This window comes from Pteronotus mesoamericanus, unplaced genomic scaffold (assembly GCF_021234165.1).
Source record: "Pteronotus mesoamericanus isolate MK-2021 breed Mesoamerican mustached bat unplaced genomic scaffold, CSHL_Meso_final scaffold_21, whole genome shotgun sequence".
Classification (NCBI taxonomy): Eukaryota; Metazoa; Chordata; class Mammalia; order Chiroptera; family Mormoopidae; genus Pteronotus; species Pteronotus mesoamericanus.
This window is the reverse complement of record NW_026555310.1, coordinates 8,745,056-8,771,041: the sequence shown is the minus strand read 5'-3', so window position 1 is coordinate 8,771,041 and position 25,986 is coordinate 8,745,056. Positions and strand designations below refer to the sequence as shown.

Sequence of the window (25,986 nt, the reverse complement as noted above, 5' to 3'; positions counted from 1 at the left end):
ACTCTAAATCCAGCTTTTCTTTGTTCCCTTCGAGATAGGGACATCAAATTATAAATGCTGTTCTAATTCATACAATATTTTCCATACAGGTAAGAAACTTCAATGCCATTTGTAAAGTGTTCTTTCCAATGTTAATTTTTTTTACCTGTAAAATAAAATACTAAACTTTCTGTTTTTAAAAAACAGTAACTTTAAACAACCGAAGATGTATTACAATTAGGATTTCACATCATTACAACAATCCAACTTGAAACAGAACCTAAAAAATGGCAGCTGTTCTCATTAGTTTTCTTAAGGAGCAAACCACTATCTAGGGAATAGAATGAGAAAATGACTAAATTCTATGAGGCTCTGATCATTCTACACACTGGCCAAAGTGCCAAAATATTAGAGAAATGCCCCATCTTTCAAAAAGGTTTAAATCAATCCTGGTGCTGAATTAGCCAATAGTAAGAAGAATGTACTACAGTGGCCTTTAGATTCTTGCATTCCCCTGCTAAGGGCAGGTCAGGATCCAGAATTGAGAGCAAAGGAACTGCATAGCAAACTGTCTTATACTGAGTTTGTGAGGGAGTAGGAAAAAGAGTCAAGGTCTGAGCCATTGCAAAGGTGAGATGTGCTGCCTTCAAAGAGGGTGAGAAAAACAAGATGTGTGAGGCTGAGCACTCAGAAGCTTTGGTTTCCACTTCAGCTTATTCTTTGCCCTATAGGCTGAGGGTCTGTTCTTTCAGCTTGGCAAGGTCTGGCCCTGGTGAACTAGACCAGCTTCTTCCATTCAGTGGGGCAAGGCACTGGGACTCTAAATTAAAGATTCCCACAGACTTTGACCAAGCAGAGTCATCCTCTGGCCCATCCCTATCTGGGTCACTGCATTAACAACCATCCCTTGTCATTTCCTTCTCCCACACACACAGTATTGTAGCAAGTTGATTTTAGGAAACTCCAGGATGAGGGACACAGTCTGAAAAATGGGCTATTTTGAAACTTAAAACACCTAAATTAGACAAATCAAAAATAAATGTATATGACATAATAGTGAATATGGACTTTATCTTATGGAAGGTGGTGGAGTTTCCAATATAGGACCTCTATTTCCCTAGTAAAGTGGGGGCCAGCTCATCTGATGGAGGAAAAGAGGGCATTTTTAGAGAGAATAAATGGATAGCGGTCAACTATAGTTGGAATATCCACTGATGGAAATGAAAATCTGAGCTCAACAGGACATTTAAAAGAATTATAGATTGATATTGACAAAGAAGCTAAAATGGGAAACTATAAAATGTAGAGATCCAATATTCCCAGTTAATTAGTATTAACAGCTCAAGTGAGAGGGCAGAGAAGAAAAACTGTGAGACTGACTCAAAATGTATTTCACAGTGGAATATATTGCCTCCTCCCCCAAAAATGAAAGCTGTCATGCTTGAAATTCCAAAAGAAATATCAGAACCTAGGAGGAGACTGGTAAATAGGATGAAAAGGAAGGGTCAGAAAAATTGAAGCTCAAGAGTCGTAGAAGGAACAGAGTAGGCAAACTGGAAGCTGAGGGATCTGGGTTCAGACAATGAAATGTTGAAGTTCAAGATTTCACAGGTGGGGAGTTCTGTAAAACAATGCCCAGGATGTGCTCTACTAGAGAAGGAGATGAAAACCTCTGTAGCTGAGGTCAACGAACATAAAGTCAAAGTTGTTGAACAATTTGGCCACTTAAATACTGATATAACCCGGAGGAAGACTATGAGCCACACTGCAAGCTCTCAGTGACTGTGGGTAGTGCACTGAAGGCAGGTAACAGTGCTGAGGAGGGGTGGAGGGATGTGAAGATGGGGGACGTTATTCTAATGGAAGAAGTGTTGGCATTGAAACTGGTTACCTTTGCACGTGGTTCCATTCCCCGTATAGCCTGGTTTGCAAACACAGTTGTGTCCTCCAACAGTATTGAAGCATAGAGCATTTTCATCACAGTTGTGCTGATTTGTGATGCACTCATCATGTTCTGAAATGAGAAAAACAATTTTGTTACTCAGAGATAAAATTTCAAACTGTACCTGCATCTTGGTTACTGTATAGTATCTTTTCCAAATACAGATATACACAAATTACATATTAAGGAATAACATATTTTAAAGTATTGTATATTCCTCTTGAAGTCCATACACAGTTTCCACATTCACAAAGCCTGAATGCAAAAGGATTAGAACAAAAGGCCCACCGACAGTAGGAAGGAATAGAAAGAGAGAATAAGCAAGGATGGGGATCGATTCTCAGATGTACATCTCACAGCCAGCTGTGTTTGGTCTCCGCAGGTAATCTCATTAAATACATCTGCCACCTAAGTCTTTCCTGGAGCATGAGAAGGGTACCAGAAAAGAATGTGAGAGTGTATTGCTCCGTGAATTCTGACCTCCAGGACGATGGAGCTGACGTTTTGGGAGTTAGGTGCAGTTAATTGCCACACCAACACTTGCAGGCCTAAAGATTCATGTGCAAACTGCTAGGGAAATACCTGACCTCCTGAGTCAGCTCCCCCTTCTGCAAAGATGCCATCATACTTCCACTAAGACAAATTTGACTTTATAATATAAGCAAATACAAACTTTAAAATATGCAATCAATGTGATGCTTCCTTTAACTGTGTATAAGTTGGCATTTTTGTAAGCATGGAAGCAGTTGTTCCTCCCAGGACCTCTGGAAGGGAGGCAGAACCAATAGCATTATCACCATTTGAAAGATAAGTCAATGGTGGTTCACAGTGTTGAAGGAGCCAGCCTGAGCTCACAGGAATACTGTAACTTCAGAGTTCTAGCTCAGTGTTCAGCAAAACTGTAATAAACCAAAGGAATAAGCACAGTGAATATGAGAAAGAAAATAGATCTAATATCAAAACCAAGATTAGTAAAAATAAAATATAAGTGAGAAAATACATACAAATTAGTTCAGTCACCCAAAATCCCTATTTATTACTCAGCCTCTTCCATAAAATTTTAAGAATATTTTATAATTAAATATATATTTTAATATACCTGCATTGATCCAGGCATTAATTTACTGTAATATAAGCCATCAAAGCAAAAATAAATAATTACTTTTCCTTTTAGAACTTTATAGCCCAGACAGTATACATATTATTCCAGATAATATATTATAATAATAATATACCTGGAACTTTGAAAAAAATTTTCTTTGGGCATACGCAGTTGAGATTCGACTTATTTAAACTGGTAAAATAGAATGCTCTATGTTTTATTTTTTCAAAGATTAACAATTCAAAATTAGGTGTTAGCCAGGTTGGTGGAAATATAAATATGGCAACAGCCTGCCGACTCCATGGCCCTGCAGGGTGAGGGCTCCGAAAAGGGACAATGGCCTCTTCTTGCCCTGATACCAGGCACTTCAGCCTCCCCCGGGATGCCTCTGGTGCCCTTCAAGCTGCTACTCTGGTGCTAGAGTTCAGAGGGAGTGAGTCTGAGTAGGCCTGCAACCAAGACTGCTCTACCCAGCACGGCTCTCAGTGAAAATGGAAGGCAAAATAAGGAATTTCCCAGACAAAAGAAGGCTAAAAGACTACACCGCCACCAAACCAGCACTGTGAGATATGCAAAAGAAACTGCTTTAAGATGAGAAAAAAGTTTCTATGAATACCCAGTTCCTTTCAGAGTTGTCAATACTTGATATTACCAATATTTTTAATACTCATTAATCTGATTGTGACAATGATGTTATTTTAATTGTTCCTTTACTATTTGTTGAAACTAAATCTGTTTTAGTATATTTCTTTCCTATTTCTATTATTTTTTTAAAAAAAGCTTTAAATGACTATTTGATATTCTTTATCCATTTATTGATTAAAGGTTTGTAGAACTTTTTTCCCTAAAAAAACCAAACAATCCTATTAACCATGTTTTAGATGTGTTGCAAATACTTTTCTATTCTATTCCTTGTCTTTTAACTTTTTTTATATGTATATTACTATATAATATCCATATATTTACTTTATAAATTTACTTTTAAAATTTACTTTATAACTTCTGGGTTTGAATATTTTACTTCAGGTCATGAAAATATTAGTTCTATTTTCTTCTAAAACTCCTTAGATTCTACATATTGATTTTTAACGCACCTGAATATTTCTTATATAATGTGTGAAATAGGGCTCTATATTTGTTTTATTTCAAGTAATAGTGGTCCACACACCTTAATTGTTGAATAAGCCTTATTTTCCCCCATTGATTTGAAATATCAACTTGATCATGTATTATATTGTTAGATACGTATGTTTGTCTCCAGAATGCTCATTATATTTCATTGATCTACTTATTTCTGTGCTGGTGTCATGTTGGTTTAATTGCTGAGACTTTATATTGGTTTTAAACTTTTTAAATATTTTATAATTAGCTTTGACATCTAAAAAAATAAATAAAATCAATCTGCATTTAAGAAAGAAAGAAAGAGAGGGAAAGATGGAACTCCTACCTTTTGCAACAACATGGATGGAACTGGAGAATATTAAGCTAAGTAAAATAAGCCAGTTGGTGAAAGACAAATACCATATGATCTCACCTATAAGTGGATCCTATTCAACAAAATAAACCAACAAACAAAATAAACCACAGGCACGGAAATATGGAGCAGACTGAAAGTGACCAGAGGGGATGGGGAAGGAGGACAGTGGGGGAGAGAAGGGGAAGGGACTAGACAAAGAACATGTATGAATGACCCATGGACGTGGACAACAGAGTGGGAAATGACTGTGGGAGTCAGGGTTGGGGGTGGGATGGGTGGAGGGGGGTAAAGGGGTAAAAATTGAGACAAATGTAATAGAATAAACATGATTTATTAAAAAAATTCAAAATTATATGTCCTATGTTATATAAGCACAAAGTTATAATAGTTTTAACTATAGCCTGGTAATAATCTTAGAGATTATTCCAAATAATTTTTCAGAGGAAAGAGAGATTCACTCACTAAAGTTTTATAACTGCATGAACAGATATTTTATTCTCCAAATTCCTGGCTGAATTTTCCCAAATTATATAAAATTTCACCCTGATTATCTGGTATCAGAACATTTCATAGTTTTTATAAATTCATACGTATTGATGATAGTTTAGAATCAGCTGGATTACACATGATTCTCCTAATTGGGGTCCAAGGTAACCCCATAAAATTTCAGAGGGACCAGATGGGCAGCCCACCTACCTTTGGTTCAGCTGCCTGAAGCAAAAGAAATCTACATCTGCCACCAAATTTGTTCCCAGTGCAACTCGAAGTGCAGCAGTTAATCTCTACACAGAAAACCATAAACCCTTTTAAGACAGCTGCTGATTGATTAGATGCTGTTTTCATCCCTGTCTGGGTTGTCTTCTTAATTAGATGGGACTCACTAGGTAGAGGTAGGGCCTAACAAGATTCAGTTCAGTGATGAGTACGATAATGTTCAATAAACATTAAATAACTACACAAGCTGAGATTTGGTTTTTTTCTGTTGTCACTCTCACGGCCACTGAAATGGATAGGCCTGCACTTAAGCGATTCAAGGATAAAGACAGTTTTCAAGTGTTTTTTGTTTGTTTGTTTGTTTTTTTCCAGTCAAACAAAAATAGATTTTTTTTAATCAAGAAATTGCTCTGCTCCACCAACACAGTACAATTGTTCAAAAAGAAGTTACAGAAAAAGAATTTCTTCATATATATACCATAGCTTTGGGGGGATTTCTTAACTTAGGGTTTATGAGCCCATGAATCTTTCAAAATAGATTTCAGATAATCCACGCTCTTGCTAAAGTTGTATATAAATGAGTATATGTGACTCTTACATTATCTGGGAAAAAAGATTCATGGTTTAATGAAATTTACCATGGCTACATCTATACTTTTACACATATTGTTTCCTGTGTCTGAAGAGCCTGCCCCATGATTCTCCTAGAGACACTTACCACTTTGAAAGATATCACTAAAATGTCACGTTTTATGTGACTTACTCTCCCTCTCCTGCAGAGTTAGGGGCTGTTGTCTCTTTTCCTAGTACAGTATACAAGGTTCTGTTATTATATTTTATCATAATTATCTACTTCTCATTGGCCCGCCAGCCTCAAGCCCTTTATGGGATTGTGAGTTGTTGGATAAGAATTTTGTACTTGACCTTGTGCTAATTTCACACAAGGTCAAGTACAAAAATTTGTTCAGTGGCCATGAGAGTGACAACAGAAAAAAACTAAATCTCAGCTTGTGTAGTTATTTAATGTTTATTGAACATTATCCTACTCATCACTGAACTGAATCTTGTTAGGCCCTACCTCTACCTAGTGAGTCCCATCTAATTAAGAAGACAACCCAGAGAGGGATGAAGCTTTCAAAGAATGTTTTTTTGAATAAATGAATGGAGGAATGAATGACCACATGAAGAAAGCCAGAACCTATTTCCTCTGCCATTATCATTCAAGTCAATCTTAATTTGTTCAATTGTGGACTAGGTGCCAAGTGGAAAGCTATTAGAAACCTACATTGTTTTTCACTGATTTTAATACAGTGGGCTTTTTATTTTTTATTTGAAATATTTCAGGTCTTAGTTAAAATACAAGGATATATTTTGAAAACAGAAAATATGAATTCCTTAAACTATCCCTTTAAAATTTTTGCACACTACTTAAAGTTGATTATGCTTATAATTATAAACTGAAGTAAACAGTAATCTCAGGAAAAGCCTTTAAAAAATGCTTTAATCTCACAGAAGAATTTAATTTCATAGCCCTTCACAAAACAAAATGTGAATTAAGCAAGGAGCAAATATTTCATAAGGACACCTCAATAAATGGTTCATTATTGCTTTCCATGTCCCGTTTTGCTCAAATGTCGACTTCTTGCCCTTTCTCTGCCCCACATATCCCTGAGGTCTCCACTGCCAACCCATCAGCCAGCCTCTCCATTTTTAATTCTTCCTCCTGCACTTTCAACATATAAGAAGTAAAATTAAATAAAATAAAGAAAGGAGGGGAGCATATGATATAATGTAAATCAATACTATGTTCCAATGTTTGAGAAGAGCATGTCAGGATACAATAACAAATGAATCACAAGTTTTATTTCACATATATTGAAAAGCTGATATTTCAGATCTCAGATTTCTGAACTAGCTCACAAGAATCAATGTTATTTTCACATCCTCATAAAATTTCATTATTTATGTGATGTGACAGTCCAAGTAACAGCTGGGATCGAAACCAAATGCATTTCTTTCTAACTCATCTTCATTAAAAATATTCACATGTTATTATTTTAATCAAAATGTAGTCATAGCCATATCTACAAATTTCAAATTTGAATAAAGTGAAAAAATAAATAAACATATAGAAGGAAAACACTATCAATCAGCAGGGCTAAACAAAAGTAGTAAGAGTGTCAATCATTACAGCAGGCTATACAGAATCAGTAATCTTACAGGGAAGCAGGCAAAGGTTTCCCGTGTGCCATAATTTGTTGGCTCTGCAGTGTCACATATTATGTAAAACTGATTTCATACCGGTGATAAGGGTCAATATAGTAAAATTCCCTTACAGAAAAAAAAGTAACATGCACACCTGGATTCATCTAAATGCAGATGTTATATATTACAATAATACTTAATCACTTCGTTTCAGTGATTGACTTCTAACCTGGGTAGGTTAAGGCTCCGCAGCCAACATGTCATCGGTCATAATAATGTACAGTTGGACTTAAATTGAGTTTTGAATTTGATATTAATATTGAACTGTTTCCAAAAAAAGAAAATTGAGCTGTTTCTAGAATGAACATACTATTTTGAGACAAAAGGGCCACTCTAAAATTCACATCGCTTTTTCACTATAATTTCAAAACAGATGTATAATACACATAGCAGATGTTCTAATCAAGAATTTCACTATGATACAAAATGCAAATATTACAAAAATATGAGTAAAAGAAATTTTTTAAATGAATCGATATTTCAATTAAATTAAACACAATTTTCTTTAATATCTATTGTATATTAACATCTTCTTGGGATAAAAAGATGGTTATAAACAGTAGCTGCTCTCAAAAAGCTTATAGTTTAGTTACATAAGACAAAACCATGGCTTTTAGTACTGGCTTCATTATAAGAAATACTAAAGTATTTTATTTACAGAGGGTTGCAAAGATCAAGGAGGAAGTCATTTCTGGTTGAGTCAGGTGAGAATTCAAGAAGAATTCATGGAGAATGGAACACTTCACATGGATATTGTTACCCACCACGCGTGTGTGGGGTAACTGTAGATTCCAAATTGAAATAACATTCATGTACTTCACCTCTTCTGTTTTTGGAATCTTGAAGCTCTTACAAATTTGAATGACTTGAATGATTTGTAATTGAAGCTACAATACAGTGCTTTGTATATACCGCATACGTTGTAATACACACTACCTCATTTAATCCTCATTCTAATTTGAAAACATTATCATTACCTTCCAGAGAATTAAACGTGTCTTGGAGAAGTTGTAAGTTGTCCAAGATCATACAGATTACACAGCTCTTAAATGGCAGAGCTGTGAATCAGAACATTTAACTCCAAAAACTAGGTTATCGATTGCTATGTGACGTATTTAACACTTGTGTTTTACCCAATCTATTTCTTTTATCCTAGTGTTCTTTGTAATTACCCAGTGGCTTTTAATGCTTACACAGTTTATTGTCTTTTTGTTGTATTTGGAGTCTTCTGTTGCTTGACAATTAGGAATTTATCCTCTTTACTATATTGTCTAGACTTTTTAACCCTCTAGGAAGCTTGTTAAAATTTTAGAACTCCTTAAGACAAAGGACTGAGGTACTTGTGCTCATACTAAAATCCACACTTCCACAAGGTTAAGAGAGGTTTTTAAAAGTAAAGGAAGATACCCAATATGATTAAGTACAAATATCTGAGATCCTAGCACTAATTCTCCCAACTTAAAAAGCTCTGGGAGCTCGAAATGAATGCAGTTTGGCAAACAGGCAGCTCCAATGCCTGAGAGTCCTCTCCTTGGATACCAGCAGCCCAGCCCTAGTGAGCATCCTCTGCTTCCGGCATCTGCTTCACGTCCCCGGTGACATCCCCAGTCCTCTGGCCAGCACCTTTATATAGGAGATCCCACTCTCCTAGCTACAGAATATAATAAACGGTCATAGCCTCCCCACTACCCTACAAGAATCTTTCTTTTTTCCCTGATGGATTTCTTCAGCCACAAGAATTGTATTGCCTATGCTGCCTCTTCTACTATCCTGGCCCAATCTAGAAATGTTGGGAAAAACAGCAGCTATTACAACACACAGGTGTAAGTTCCACAAAGAAAGCTGCTCCACTTTTCCTGACCAAAGAGTTTCCTGGGATATTTTACACTGCATACATTCTCTCTGCAAATGTGGCAGGATATAACTGTAAACATAGCAAGAAACTACCTCTGGTCTTAACTATTATCTGATATTAGAAACGCAAAAACAAGTTCCCTTAGACTTACGACTGATTAAGTCTTGGAACAAGGAAACTCATAGAAGTGTAAATTAAATTTGAGGAGGTTATAATGACACCATCAAACTAGAGGTGATTTATCTCAAAAATGTATAGCTGCTTAGTCATTTTTCTCTTATATTTCTGTAGACCAGAAATACTGCCTTAAGACACCAATGGGCTTTTTGTAGAAGCTCATCCATGAATTTCATTCACATGTGTCCCCACCAAAGTAAATATGTGGTTATCAGCATTGGCCTATGAAGAGCACCGGAACAACACTGCCCATAGGCTTGCAATACTGAGACTTCTGGTTTTATTCTATAAAGAATGACAACAACTGCACGTCCTCAGATGAAAGATGCCACCTCTGTTCTAAGTAAACAACTCTTAGGACTTGTCCTCAGCTCCTTAGTATGGTTGCAAGATAATTATTCTACAGCAGGGCTTTTCACAGTAAGTACATACTGAGTTTAAAGAATGTTCTAAATCACCACTCAACAATTCCTAGAGGGTTGGGGGTCTACAAGAAAGAACTGGAACTCTTTCCTTCCTTCTCCCTCTTTTTAGTGGTCTGGCACATGAAGGCATTTTTCTGGTTTCCAAAATTCCATTACTTTCAATGGTTATATCAAGAAAAAAATGCCTGCTATCACACTTACTCAAATCTATTCATTCTGTTTCTTGTGATGACTTTATTTACTCTCTCTCTCTTACAGAGAAAAGTCTATTTACTACAATGTCATTTTAACAGAAATATACTTTTAACACTCTTAAAGTAACTACAAGAAATTATCCTTTAATCCCGCTCAATGCCCACATTAGCAGCAAACCCACTGAAACTCATTTTTAACACCTCAGTATTTTTTGTTCACAACTCAAGTTTCCTGTTCACTGACCACGCCAATTCAATACTAACTTCTTGTTATTCTTCAATTTGTTTGGCAACTAGAAATTTGTTCAGAGTACTTTCCTCTGATATGCTTGGTTTATTTTCTTCTAGTCTTTTCACTAATATGCTCAGCTTCCTCTCCTAGTCTTTATTTGATCAAGAATTTTAACAACCAAAGCGCATTTGAATTTCCTCTGTACCTTTATAGTAATTTTATAAGGTAATCTCAGTTATGACTTTATGGCAAAAACTTTTGTTTTACTTTGTGTTTCATGAAATAAGTTTTGTCTGAACACATTGTAGGGTAACAAAATTCTTGTAACTATCAGCCAGATAATTTACATTTATTCTTTCAAAACACATTTATGCAGCTTCTGCTCTGTGATTCTAGTCTGAAGGGATACCAAGGACGCATGAACTGACTCATGGGATCTCAAGGAACTTTGGAACTATTAGAGGACCGGTGATATGAACAGATAACTATGATATATTGTAGAAGACTTCAGTGCTATAAAGATATAACAACAACAACAACGACAACAACAACAACAATATTGGCAATAGCGAATTCCTAAGTGCTTACTAGATGCTATAAAGCACTGCACTGTTTTATATACCCTATCCTCTTCAGTCATCACAACAGTCTATTCAGGTAGGTACTATTATTGTTCCTATCGCAAAAATAGGAATACAAAGCTTTCTTGAAGCAAATACATATTTTGCCCAATATCATTTAGCTAGGTAGTGATGAGGCCTGGATTTGGATTTTCCTAGTGTTTTAAAAAACTGCAACCTATACACAAAGACCTCATGAGGCTTAATGGGGAAGAGGTGAAGCCAGACAAGGGTCCGGGGAAGTATTCTGTAGGAAACAGGCCAAGCAAGAAGGTTTGGAAAAACACGAAGGCTTAACAGAAAAAGGATAAAGATAGGAAAGAGCAGTCCACATAGAACATGGGTGCAAAGGGTATGGTAGGGCCCTGCGGTGCTTGAGCTGCCCAAGGAGAAGACTGACAGGGCAGAGCAAGGAATGCATGTGGGCAGGGTCAGGAACACAGCATGATTTTGTCGGGTGGACAATAAACAGCCACTTGAGCTCTACAATAAAAGGTGCCATGATAAGGTTACAGCAGATTTTAGGGATATTAACAGCAAAGTGCAGATGAGAAGAGACTGGCTTTCCTCAGCAAAGTGGGTGTCCCATGTCAGCAAGGCAGCATTCCTTCCTCCCTTTTATTCTTCTCTCTCAGAGTCAGAGTTGGATTATGACCAAGAACTGAGACAGGGGTCTATGCAACACTGAGAGGAGAAGCAAAGGTTAAGGAGGCAGGGAAGGGAAAGGGGAAGAAAACAAATGGACAGAAACTGAATGCTTATTGACTGCCAAGCACTGTGCTGAGTCATGTATATGTGCAGCATAAGGAGGTCCTAAAGGACACAGGAAGAACCATTGGGAAGCTAGCAAGAAAACCGTAAGATTCAAATCAATTTAAGGAAGGAATTGTGTCTTACTCACTTTATACATCCCAGTTCCTATGCTTTTGTGGAATGAAACCATGTTGAATAGAGGCCCTGAAGGAGAATGAACAAAGTGATGGAGGAAGAGGTAGTGAGGTGAGTATAAGTTATATTAGAGGGCTTCTTACTTTCAGGGATTTTGTTATTCTTGTTTTGGTTGGGTTTGGTTTTTATGGGAAAGTAGACAACAGAATTAAGAAATCAAAATATAAAAATAAAGATCATATAGGAAATTGAATTTACTCTGTGGATGGTGACAATAAACTGAGTAAACACTCCCCACTCAAAATCTGTCTCTTAGAGAACCAGAGAGAGAGTAACCCTTGGGTCAAAATCATCAGTTACCCTCAGCATCTATCACAATGACTGGTACAAAATTGGTCTGCACTGAATATTTGTTAAAGAGTGAATCAGTCACCAAAAAGTGTGTCTCAATCTAAACATTCAGAGACCGGCTAATGCAGGATATTTGAGTCAGTCTATAGTGAGAATCCTGTATGTGTCCTGTTTTCTCTTCTAATCCCCTCTGCGGCTATGTTGCTCTTTATTCAGATGCCTGCCCCACCTTCCTCCCCTTGCACTCTGCACGTAACCCCATCAACTTCACAGAAAACCCTTCAGGTCATCAGGAAAGAACATCCTCATATTGCATACCCACAGATGAATCTACAGCTAAATCTATCCTTAAGGCCTTCTTCCTCTCAAGCCAGGAATCTGGGAGCCAACAAAGACTGCTCTTCCCTTCCTCTCACACACCGCATTCAGGGACCAGTTCATCTGGATTCTGCTCCCTTGGCAGTTAACATTTCCACTCCCCATCTCCATCCCCACTGCTGTGCAGCTGCCAAATTTGGGCACTAAAATATCTCCTTTCGATTGTTGCATAGCTTCATGACAACAACATTGTCCCAGTTTTATCCATTTCCAAACAATTATCAGAATAACTTTTCAAATAAAATCTGATCTCCTCTCTCTCTCCCCTCAATTTTTTTCTTAAGTTTTTGTAGTGACACACCATTGCTTTTATGGGCCATCAAGGTACCGCTTACTCAACAAGGCTTTCATTATGACCCTTTGCTCTTACCAAACTGCACCATTTTCAACTCCTTCGTTGTGTCATTTTATTATTATTTAGTGAGGTTCTATTAAAGGCTGAGGATCATACCAGCCAATCCCCATATATTTCACACACATGTGCCTGCTTTTTGCTCAGAAAGGTCTTCTCCTCTTTCTTTGCCTTCATACTACTTGGCCATAAAAAAGAAGATTTTACTGTTTGCAACAGCATGGATATACCTGGAGAATGTTATGCTAAGTGAAATAAGCCAGTCAGAGAAAGACAAGAACCATATGATTTCACTCATATGTGGAATCCAATGAACAAACTGAACTAACAAGCAAAATAGAGACAGACTCATAGATAAAGAACAGGATGACAGCTCTGGGGGATGCGGGGTAGAGGGATCAAGCCAAAAAAAGGACTCATGACATACAGAACAGTGTGGTAATTGTTGGGGACAAGGAGGGTATAAGGCAGATAAATGGTAATGGAAAAGTACAATAAAAAGTAAAAAATAAAGTGAACATAAAAAAAAACCAACAAAACCCTGTCAGTCTAATTTAGATGAGTCCATACAGCCCATAGAGTCTTGCGCTTAATTGTATCATAGTATTTGAAAGCCAGAATGCGTAGCAGTTAAGATGAAGGACTTTGGAGCCAGGCTGCCTCAGTTCAAATCCTGACTCTGCCCTTTATTAGATATCAAACTTTGGACAAAATTATTTAATCCCTCTGAATCATAGTATTATCCTCTGTTAAACAGACCTTGTAATAACAGCACAAGGATAAAATCTCTAGCAGGATCTGTGGCAGAGCTCAGTAATCAAACAAATATTTCTGTGATAAAAAGGATGACTACACCAAATTGGATAAATAAAGATGAGAAATAACACCACATCAGATTAAACTTTGCTGTCAAATAAATTTTAAAAATAAACATTCAATTTCCACAGCTGTCTGGAGTTTTGGGAGTTCAAAACTATAGATAAGGGGTTATAGATCTGTATGTTTTGTATAGAGTTGCACGGATTAAATGAGATAATGTCTGGAAAGCATTTAGAATAACCCTGGTGCAGGTGCATGCTTCATGAGTTAGCACAATGCAGCCTGATCACACTGTTGGGGGTTATTAATTCTCTTAGCCACCCTCCATTAATCAGTATACTCCTTGAAACAAGGAATTTTTTACAGATCTTTGACTCCTCAGTTCTTGCCGTAACACCTGACACGGTTTAGGTGCTTGGTAAATGTGAATGAATGAATAATGGTCAGGTTTCAATCTGTACAAACATCAAAATTTCCAATTTCTCAGAGTACTATGCATCTGAAGTTCATTGTACTCATCAAAAACCCATGCAATACACACCTGGGATTCGACACTTAGAGCAGCACCTATGCATTGCGTAAGGGATTGTAACCGTTCCCTTCACCAAGGCAAAAGGTCAAGGTTGCTGCGCCTCTGTTTTCATGCTATTGCTGCTCCTAAATTTGGTAAGAGGGATGGTTTCCCATTTATTGACATTTATTTGAGAAGGGAAAGGCTTTCACTAAGCTAGTAAAAACCTCTGCTGGTGGAAAAAACCACCCCCACCTAACCCCACGTGATCTGTCCTTTCATTGACAGCTCTAAGGCCTGCCTGCTTTAATGCCTATAAAACATAAGATTAGATAGAATATTCAACTAACTACAGCAATAAAAACTTCACAAGATAAATGCAATATAAAAGGGAACTTCTGAAGTGTACAGTAACCTAAGAAAAACAACCGAAGTATTCCAACCTAGACAATATTTTGAATTTATTTTAAGACAATTCTAGAAGGTTTCCATACTTGTAGCAGACAATGTGTTCTAACCTTTTATCTTCCAACTTGTAGAAAATAAAATGATGTTTCTCAGATTTTAAAGGGTTAGGACTATGGGGCAAGGAATGCCATCAATCTTTGCATTTGGGGGCTTAATTTTATTTTATTTTTTTATTTAAAGTTTATGTTTTGATTACATTTTAAATTCAATATTATTTTGTATTAGTTTCAGGTGAACAGCATAGTGGTTAGACAATCATATACTTGGTAAAGTGTCCCCCCACCATGTTTCCGAGACCCACCTGGCTTCACGCATAGTTATTGCAATATTAGTGACTTTATTGCTTGTGCTGTACTTTATAGCCCTGTGAACATTTTGTAACCACCCATTTGTACTTCCTAATCCCTTCACCTTTTTCCCTTAGGCTCCCAGATTCCACCCCTCCGGCAGCCATCAGTCTGTTTGCTTTATTTATTAGTCTGTCTCTATTTTGTTCATTTATTTTGTTCTTTAGGTTTTACATATAAGTAAACTTAATTTTAAAAGTGAGCTTCATTACGAAATTCATCTCTGTTAAAGCATGTTATCTGAGTCTCTATCCCACAAAATACAAGGCACAAGGCTTTTTTATTCTAAATTACTTTATATATTTTTCTTCAATATCCTTGATAAAACATAAAACATGTATATAAAAGTATCTTCTGTGTACTTTTATTTCATGCTTCTCTCTGTACTGTTTGCTTCAGAGCATCTAATTTATCTCTGACATTTTAGAGCTAATATCCTTTAATGTCTACTTACCATGTCTTTATTGATTTTATAAATAAGTATTAAGTTCTATGCTTATATAAGACTTGTGATTGTTATAAGATGAATAAGGCAGAATCCTTGCCGTCAAGATATTTATAGATGCTATTTTGCAAAAACCAATACACGCGTGTTTCTTTATGTGCAAGTATATATATGCATGCATGTATGTGTGCTAATGTATTATATGTGTATATATGTGCAGGTATAAATATGCATGTATGTATGTGTGCGAATGTATTATATGTGTATATGTATAATTTATAGGTACTAGATATAGCATATATATATATGTATATATATTAGGTAGGAAGTTAGTGATAAATTCACTCCTGTGTTTTGTTTAGTTCTTGAGTGGTAGGAATCAATTGAAGAGTATAGCAAAACATTTTATTCTGTCATTTAGAAAGCCATATTTTTTTAAATCCAAAAAGGGTTTTCTCTTCTGATGATATGGTTAGAGTGCCTCTTCTTTCTATATAATATATGATTTTCAAGAATTTGAAATGGCTTTTATTCTGAACCTCATTCTGAGTCACTCACTTTTACTAGATGAGTTCCTTCAAAGGCCGTAATTCTTTTCTCTCTGTTCCTCACCAAGGGGAGTGCTTGCCGCAGGCAGCCAGTGTTTGCAGGAGTTGGAGAAAGACTTTATTCTGCCAACTGAGCATTCACTTCCCCTGACTCCTGAGCACCCCTCCTCAGAGAGCTGACAGCACTCCCCTCCTCCCCATTATTTGTCCTTAAGCCTTTGGCCTCTGGGATCTCAATCAGATCGCTGCTTGATTGTGAATAGAAATTTTACCTCAAAACAAGATGTATAGCTTAAGGAACAGCTGAGTAACAAGAAATGGGGATGGATTCTGATCCTAACGGTCTTTCCTTTCCCATCTTATTTCACTATTTGCCTTCTTATATCTCAGCTTCTTGCCCTTGTTTTCCAACGGCAAGCTTTATTTACCTCCTTTCCAATTTACTCATTCTAGTTTTATTATTCCATTGTATCAATTAAATGTTTAAAAAATTGTTACTTATAATCTGACTGCAAATATATACTGGAATTGCAATCAGCCATGCCCTCCTCTGGGGAAAACACCTGCTCTTTGAATTCACCGCTCTTGTTCGACCCTCTTCCAATTCCACCCACTCCTCCCTCGTCACTGCTTTCTTTCACCCCCTCCTTTCTGCAGCCGGATCTAGTAAAACAGCAAGTGTATCTAAAGGCTCCCTCTTTCAGTGTCATTTAAGCATGTTTTGCACAGCTACCCACAAATGATAAAAATCTATTCCCTCCTTTAGAATGTCCCTTGAAGGTAAAGTGGGACAAGAGGGAGAAGGCAGGAAGGTGAAGCGGAAAGACCTGCAGTCACCAAGGAACAGCTGGCACCACTGACCTCCTGAGAGTCTACGGCAGATTGACCACTTCTCCACTGACTGGTCTTGCTTCTCCGCCTTCTAATCTGGGCTCTGCATTCTCCATCCTTTACCCCAACTCACTGTACCTCAAGATGAAATTAAAAACTAAATGTTATGGACTGAATGTCTGTGCCTCCTCCAGATTCATATGTGGAAGGCTAGTTCCTGATGATGGTATTTAGAGGTGGGCCTTTTAGGAGGTGATTGATTGATCAGGATGGTGGAGCCCTCAGGAATGGCTTCAGTGCCCTTATAAAAGGGACCCCAAGAGAGTACCTGGCCCCTTCCACCATGGGAGGACACAGCCAGAGGAAGGCTGTCTGAACCAGGAATCAGGTCCTCCCCAGACGCCAAATCTGTCATCCCCCGGCTTCGCCTTCCAGCTGCTAGACTGTGAGAAATACATGGGTGTTGTTTAAGCACCCCATCTGTGGTATCTTTGTTACAGCAGCCCAAACAGACTAAGATGCTAAATCAAAATGATTATTTTGAAAGTGGACTCCCACCATTTTTACAAATCCCAGGGCTGGGAAAACCAAAATGATGGAATCACGACAGGAAACTTTTGAGAAAGAGAACTCTCTAAGAGAGCAGGTGGAAATCACTTAGTTATATGTATTTCTGAATAACTGAATGTTAGGAACAGGACAATACTGACGTTAATTATAAATTTATTTTGGGAGCAGAAAGGTATAAACACAGAAATTGATTTTTCCTCTTTCTTTAAATTCCCATTCCCTTTTTTTGCCACTACCCCCTCACCTTCGTGGCTCAGCATCTTCGCCTAACGCGCTCCCTGTGCTCGCTCTGTGCCGTCTATCATAGCACTGAACTCCCTGGATAGCAGCTGCCTATTTTCTTACCTATCTTTGCTTCTAGGTTATGAGCTCCTTGAGGACAAGGAAGGGGAGTTTTCCTTTTATACCTCAATTGACATAACACAGAGTGGTTAGAGGGGAGTTAGCCCTGCCATAACGGGCATCAACCAACTTCCTAGCCATTCCAGGACGTCTAAGTCAGGACAGAATGCAGGTCGTCTGTGTGAGCCCAGCTTTCGGGGGAGACCGCTGACTTCAACATCAAGCATATGGTCACTGCCACATTTTCTGCAGGTACCTCTGAGTGCCTGGCAGAGCGCCTGACTGGAACCTGATGCTCCATTCATGTTTGTGGATTGAATGTTTTCATGCATTACAAAATGAATCTGTTTGGCAGGACACTCCAAGAGGAGGAAAAAATTCTATCTAAAATGTTATAAGAAGCTTCTGGCCTGAACGCTGAATATGAACGATGAAAGGCTTTTCTGCAGGTCTGATTGGATTTATACTCCTGAACTCTCCTCTCTCTATCCCTATTCAACTATTTCAGAGAAGAAATAACTAGAAACATATTCATTTATCTGTGTTTAATCAAATTTAGCAACACAGTATTACATCTCACAGTCTTTCCAGAATTGGGTTGAAAACTCAGGCATGCCAGCACAAATGAAGTTAGCATTTTTTCCTCCTTTGTGATTATTTCTACCAGTTCTACAGTATCTAAGGTAAAATGAATCAAAGGCAATTAAAAACATCAAAAATTACTAACAGAATCTCAGTTGTAATCATTATTCTTTTCTAACATCTCTTCAAAAACATTTCAGCATAAAATTGAAATTACACGATCTTTAAAAGTGACCACACATATACCAATATATTTGAGTCTATTCTGTTAAAGTGCAAATATGCCCACCTGTAGCCTTCCTATTTCATGCAGCGGGCGGATTCTTTCAAAATTTAAACTAGATCGTGGTATCGCTCTGGCTTTCAACCATTCCCTGGACTCTCTTCCCACTTCAAATAAAATCCAAAGTCCCTGCCATGGACACAGTGCGTCCCCAGGGAAGCTGTCTCTCGACCTCTCTCCAACACCCAGCCAACCGGCCTCTCCGTCTTCCTTGAACAGACAGAACGTTTTGTTGTTCCCTCCTCCTGAGACGCTGTTAACCCACGTTTTCATGGTTGGCTTGCTCACTAATCTCAGGCCTCTGTTTTGAGAGTGCCTCCACAGAGAAGCTCCATCTCACAGCCTGTCCTCACCTGTGTTCCTTCTTCACTGCACTTGCCCCTAGTGAACACTGAACTATATAAAATTGTCTGCTTATGTACATACAGTCTATTTTTTTCATTAGAATGAAAGTTTCATGAGGGCGGAGACCCAACTTTGTTTGCTGGTCTATCTGTAACGCCCAAAAGAGTTTATTCCCATGAGAAACACAGAATTTTATAAGGGAAGGTGAACCTTGGAGGTTGTATCCTTCACCAAATTTTTTATTAACCACATGGAAAAACTGAGGCTCAGGAAAATCAAATGACTTATCCAACATCAGAGTTAATAAGCAGCAGAGCTGGATCTTAGTTATATGTACTAACAATCCAACAGCCTTTGACTATAAGAATTAAACATGAAAGAGAGGAATGCTCATTTTGACTCTCAATTTTATAGAAATGTATACTTTTTGCTTTCTAGAAAAGTCTTTCTCTAAAAGCTGCAATAGTTTTTCATCTGAGCTTATTTCTGTTTTCCTTTCATTCACCAAGAGTGAGTCCTGGTGTGATTTTGTAAATCCCAGAACGTGGAAGCTAACAGGGTGTGACAGCTGGTATGTCCCATGCTCGTCACATTCAGTGGCCTGTAACAGGGTAAATGACACAATTACCTGCTGTAATTACTGCTGCTGACAATATAGTCTCCCTGGTGACTGCTTTATGAAATTCAGAACTGCTTTTCTTGTCAATCCAATAAAAATCTCTGCCTACATATTTTGGGCAGTACTTTGCTAAATAAACATTTAAAAATTAAAGCCCAAATCTAAATGTACATTTATTACTTAGTAATTCTGCTTTTACCTATTTTTTTTGCATTAAAATGTAAATCTTTTCAATAAAGTTTTGTTTTAAATCAACAACATGCTCTCACTGGTTATAAAGATGGACAGAATACTTCATACAAAGGCAGACATATGGTAAAAGTCAGGAGAAATGAATAAAGCCTCCACCAAAATCCTGGTCTAGAATGGTCTGCTGCAAACCAAACTCGTTACTTATTTCATTTCAACTATGAAGACTCTTGAGAATACATACAGACACAAACAATTGTAATAGCTGACTGCTCTGAGTCCAAAGTCCTTCACATTACAGGTAGGCTGTCAGAATAAAAAATCAAAATACACAGAGACATACCTGCTGCAGATATAACTTATTTCCCTTTTTTTTAAAAAAAGGACAGTTATTAAATTTCCATTTTAAGACTTCAATTAGCATGTTATATAACTTAAACATAGTATTAAAAAGCAGCCTGCTTAGGAGAAATTAGTACAAACTCTTTTTGCAAGCACATTCAAGGAACATGCTTTTTTCTCCCTATAAATATCACCAATATGTTAACAGAAGTATATTAGTAATCAGATGATTTTGATTTTGAGATAAGTAATTCCTGCTTTTAATGATGCAATATATTGTTGGAAACCCTACCAGAAGGCTGATTATCATTAAATTGAACTAATCATGGCTTTATTGGGTTCACATATTCCAACACAGTTTGGCATCATTAGCAGAAACTGATGAATAAATGGGTGAGGAGGTCAAAAGTAAAGGACACACACTTGATCCTCAGTGCTGAATGTGCTCAGCAGTGAAACACAAAGATGAGAAAGTAGGACTGATAAACAATCCAAGTACAAAGTGACTGAAAACAGAATTCCTCATTGCATCGGGACACAGTAGAATTGGACGCTTCTTAACTTTTTAATGTAATATTCTTTTTCTTTGTAACAAAATTAGAGTAAATAAGTGCTAGTCAAATATCAAGATGGAAGTGCCATATGAATATTAAGGAGGATCATTAAACATGAGGGTACAAATCTCCACTTTATATCTTAATGTACTAAGAAGAGAAAATTTTGCATTTCAAAATATAACAACATGCAATGTTAAATAATGCAATGGGTGTCAGGCACTTTTGGAAGCAAAGGTAATGGTGAATCAGTAAATCCTCTCTCAATTCTTTTAGACTTTGCAGTCATCCAGGGGTTGCTACAGAATTGCCGTACACCCACTCACACAGTAGAGAGTAGTAAAACACTTAGCTACTTGCGATATGACACAATCCCAGCCAAAATGTGTTCTCATGCAAGCTGAGACTGAAGTGATAAGATACATGAACAAACAAAACAGAAACAGACTCGTAGATACAGAGGACAGACAGCGGGCTGCCAGAGGACAGGGGAGTTGGGGGTCTGGGTGGAAAAGTAGAAAAAGTAAAGGGACTGAGAAGTACAGATTAGTAATTACAAAATAGCCACAGGCATGTAAAGTACAGCACAGGGAATGCAGTCAATCATTGTATTAAGTGTGTATGCTGCCAGGTGGGCACTGAAAATATCGGTGAGGGGGCACTTTGTAAAGTATATGATTGTCTAACCACTACGCTATACACCTGGTGCAAAAACAAAATAATATTAAGTATAAACTGTAACTGAAAAATAAAATTAAAAAATATGTTATTCCAATCTTCAATCCCGTTGGGTTCATATAACTCTCCCAGCCTTGGGACCTGCCCTCTATTACTGGTCAGCACTATGTTTCGGGGTGTTTGAACCTGCTGTTTCCTCCAGCTATAATGGTCTTCCCCAGGCTCTCCCTCTCATGACTCCAGTGAGGCCCTATGTGATCACAGAATTTTAGTCGGTCCCCAGTGCTGGTCCCTATAGCATTCCTTCAGAGCAAACATTTAGTATTTGATGATATTCATCCACTGGCTTGGTACTCAGCTTCTACATCTGCCCCACCTCAAAATGGTGGATTCAGTGAGGCAAGAATTGCATGATTAGCGCTGTGTTCATCCCAGAGCAGGCTTTCAATAAATAATGAATTGGATCGATGCAGTCTTCAGATTAAGAGCTATTTTCCTTCTATATGTCTTTTATCATATATCATACTCCAAATATGACATTCTTTAGGTCTCGAAGCTAGTAAATCTGTAGTTGGGGGGTAACGCTAACAGCTTCCCTATTCCATGTAGAATAACTGTGTATCAGGCTTTTCTTTGAATACAATTACATTTCAAGAGACATGATATTATAGAAAGGCTATCTAAATTTGGGTAAAAAGGAGCCCAATAATATAATTGCATTCTACTGTATTAATTTTTCTTATAAGTGAGTACTATTTCTACACAAATGGCCTAAATTGTCACTTTCAAATTGAAGCATGAAAGGATGTAATTTCAGTTCCAGCATATTAACAGAGTCCACTATAAAAGCAAAATATCAGGTTGGCAAAGTTTAATGTATCTTTTTAAAAAAAATCACTTGGAAATAATTTCAGGAGAATATTTTTAAGTTTATTGAAACATTTTTCCTACTAAAAGAATTATCTAACAATAGAATTATCTAACACCAGATTGATTTTTAGAGGCTTGAAAGATAAAGCCCAGTTAAAGAAACACTGTAGTCAGGAGGCGGATAAAGGGCTGTATTGCCCCTGCAGTGATGAATCACAGGCAAAAGCTCCCTAAAGCAGTTAGAGGTAGGTGGATTTGGAAACATACAGGACGTCACAGTCAAAGTCACATACATTAATATAAGGTATCCATATTTCGGAGACGGATTGAGCATCTACAATAAAATAATACATTGGTAACTCTCTCTGGAACTTCTAGGTTAAAAAGTTACTTTCCTCATTCATGTTTACAAATATCATGGCAATTGAATCAAAATGGAGACTGAAAATATTTATTAGCAAATTGCTTTCTCTAGGCATCACCACCAGCCACAGAAGCTGGCTTGCATTGTTTGTCGATTCTGTCATACATTTTCAGCTACTCTGCAATTATCTCATAATCTAGAATTATGAATACATAAAGGGTTTTAGAATATCAGTTTATTCTAGAAATTTATTTTCTCATCTGCCTGTGTCCTTCTGAAAAAATTACTGACTCAACTCAAAAAAGTAACTTAAAGGAACAGACCTTTTGGTTACATGTTAAAATAAATAGTGAGGCACTGTTACTTGGTCCTATGTTACTAATAGCCCCGTTAATTATGTTGAGGTTGGTTCATTATCCATACAGAAACAATGCCTATATACATATTTTTCATATTTAACATTCTACCACTTTGGGCATATATAATTTATACTGGTAAAATCACATTGTGTTGCTATGAACAGAAAAGTAACTCCTCATTTGCTGGGCATTTATATCCAAACTTATGTTTAGCTAAAACTTCCTGAACATTTACAATGTGCCAAGTACTAAAACATGTGATTTATCCTTTTTTTAAATTTAATTTTCACAGCCTCATTTACATAGATATTGTTATTCCCATATTATAGATGAAGCAAATGAAGCATATAAGGGTTAAATAAAATCATCCAAGGTCATCAAATTTTAAGTTGGAGAGCTAGGATTAAAAGTCAGATCTGTTGAATTCCAAGTCTGAACTCTAAAATACTAAAATAAGTTAAGATCTAATTGGTCTACTTGTTCTTCTTCATTTGAAATTTTATGCCTTCTGAAAAGTAAATACATTATCTCTTTTTTTTTGAGATTTTTTTTTAATTTATTTACTTTTTTAAATACATTTGTCTCTGCCTCCTCCCCACCTCTTTCCCTTGCCCCCTCCCACCTTCCCTCCCTCAGCTCTTCCCCTTTGGTTTTGTCCATGAGTCCTTGCTATATGTTCCTTGACTCTCCCCTTCCCTTCCCTTTCCCTGTCCTCCCCCTTCCCTCTTGTCTCTGTTGATTTCTTTTCCTTTCAGTGTTGCTGATCATATTTTTTCTTGACTATCCCAGCCACATGGCCACATTGTGAATTTGTTTACCACAAAGTACTATCCCATATTAAAGATCTCACACCTGGTGTTTCTTGTGGGCTTCACTCTGGAAACTATCCTTTAAGAAGTAAGAGGTCTTGAATACACACATCCCAAGAGGCTAACAGACATATGAAAAGATGCTCAATATTACTAATCATCAGAGAAATGCAAATTAAAACCACAATGAGATATCAACTCACACCTCTCTGAAGGCTATCATCAATAAGTCAACAAACAACAAGTGCTGGTGAGGATGTGGCGAAAAGGGAACTCTCATGTATTGTTGGTGACAATGCAGATTGGTGCAGCCACTGTGGAAAGCATTATGACATTTCCTCAAAAAATTAAAAATGGAACTGCCTTATGACCCAGCAACTCTACTTCTGGGAATAAATCCAAAGAAATGCTAAACACTAATTCAAAAGAATATATGTACCCCTATGTTCATTGCAGCATTACTTGCAATAGGCAAGATTAGAAGCAGCCCAAGCATCCATTGGTAAATGAGGGGATAAAGAAAGCTGTGGTACCATCATACAACAGAATACTACTTGGCCATTAAAAAGAAGGAAATCTTACATTTTCCAATAGCATGGACGGCCCTGGAAAGAATTATGTGAATTAAGTGAAATAAGCCAGTCAGAAAAAGACAAGTACCATATGATTTCACTCATATGTGGAAGTTAATGAACAAAATAAACCAATAAACAAAATAGAAACAGACTCATAGATAAAGAACAAAGTGATAGATGTCAAAGAGGATGGGGGTTGCAAGGTTGGGTAGAAAAGGGGAAGAGATTAAGGGGAAAAAACCCTCATAAACACAGACAATAGTATGTTAATTACTAGAGGGAAAGGGAGCTGGGGAGAGGTAGAAGAGGGTATGGGGGGATAACTGGTGATGGGAGCAGACTTGACTGGGGTGGTGAACACACAGTACAATATACAGATGATGCACTATAGAACTGTACACCTGACACCTATTTAATTTTATTAACCAATGTGCCCCCAATAACTCAATAAAAAAAGAAGTCAGGGGTCATGTCCTGTTACAATAAGGGTCCCACTTTAAGAAGGATGAGGTTTAATTAACACACGTTAGCAGAGTGTCACAACAAAGAGACTCATTAGGAACAATTAATTTTAAAAGAACATTCCCAGAGATTTAGTAGTTTTATAAACATTATTTTGAATGTTGCTGTATCGAACCAAGATAACACTTATTTCCTGTTCCAAAGGGGCAAAATAAGGGTGGCTTAGACACTGACTAACAACACAGTATTTATTCCATGATAACTTCCTTTGTGTTGGCCTCCTTGCCTAAAACACCCCGTCCTTCACCTGATTTACCCAAATTCTACCCTTCCTTCCTGGAAGACCTAATTCACATCCCATTACTTCCATGAAAATGTTTCTAATTCAGACAATCCCCACTGAACATCTTATCCTCAGGACTACTGTGAATTATCATATTGGCTTCTCTTGATTGCTCTTATTTGTTTAAAAAAGATGCTTCCCAACAGACTAAGCACTTTGAGAATATGTTCCATATCTTTTATTTCTTTTATAACATAAGGAGGTGATGTATAGGCACAATGCTGTGCTAGTCCTCTCATTTTCTCAAGAATTAAGCCAATACAATTTAAAACAATCAATGAAAATAAATATCTGTAAAAATTATTTTAAGTAAGTAAATTGATAAAATAGTAAGAGAAAAATTTCCACATGTTATGAGAAAAACACATGTAAATATCCCATGGATTAAGGAGCAATCACAATGGAAATTATGAAATATTTAGAACTAAATGATATGGAAAATATCACATATTGAAATTTGTGGAATGTAGCTTAAATAAAGATTATATAGAAATTTATAGATTTAAATTCATTCATTGCAAAGAACATAGCTTTCAAAATGAGCAGACCTATGTACCAGTATTTATTAGTACTGTGATTTTAGGCAAGTTATTAAAAATTCCAGTGCCTCATACTCCTCACTTATGCAATGGGGTCAATAATGTCAAATGTATAATATTGTTTTGACAGCTAAATTAAATAAGTAAAGAATTAACTATTCCTACAGCTTTTTGTACCAAAGGAGAATGCCCAAGGCCATAAAGAGTAACAGGCTTCTTGATTACACTGGTGGATGGGACT

The 25,986-nt window shown here is 37.0% G+C and overlaps 1 protein-coding gene across 1 annotated transcript in view; it reads right to left on the bottom strand.

Annotated features, from left to right (window-relative positions):
- The window catches only part of NELL2 (neural EGFL like 2), a 278,812-nt gene that overhangs the window by 94,274 nt on the left and 158,552 nt on the right, over nt 1–25,986 (bottom strand). The window contains exon 15 of the mRNA XM_054591209.1: nt 1,871–1,993. Within this exon, the coding sequence (XP_054447184.1) occupies nt 1,871–1,993 (123 nt within the window). The remainder of the gene's footprint in view (nt 1–1,870; nt 1,994–25,986) is intronic.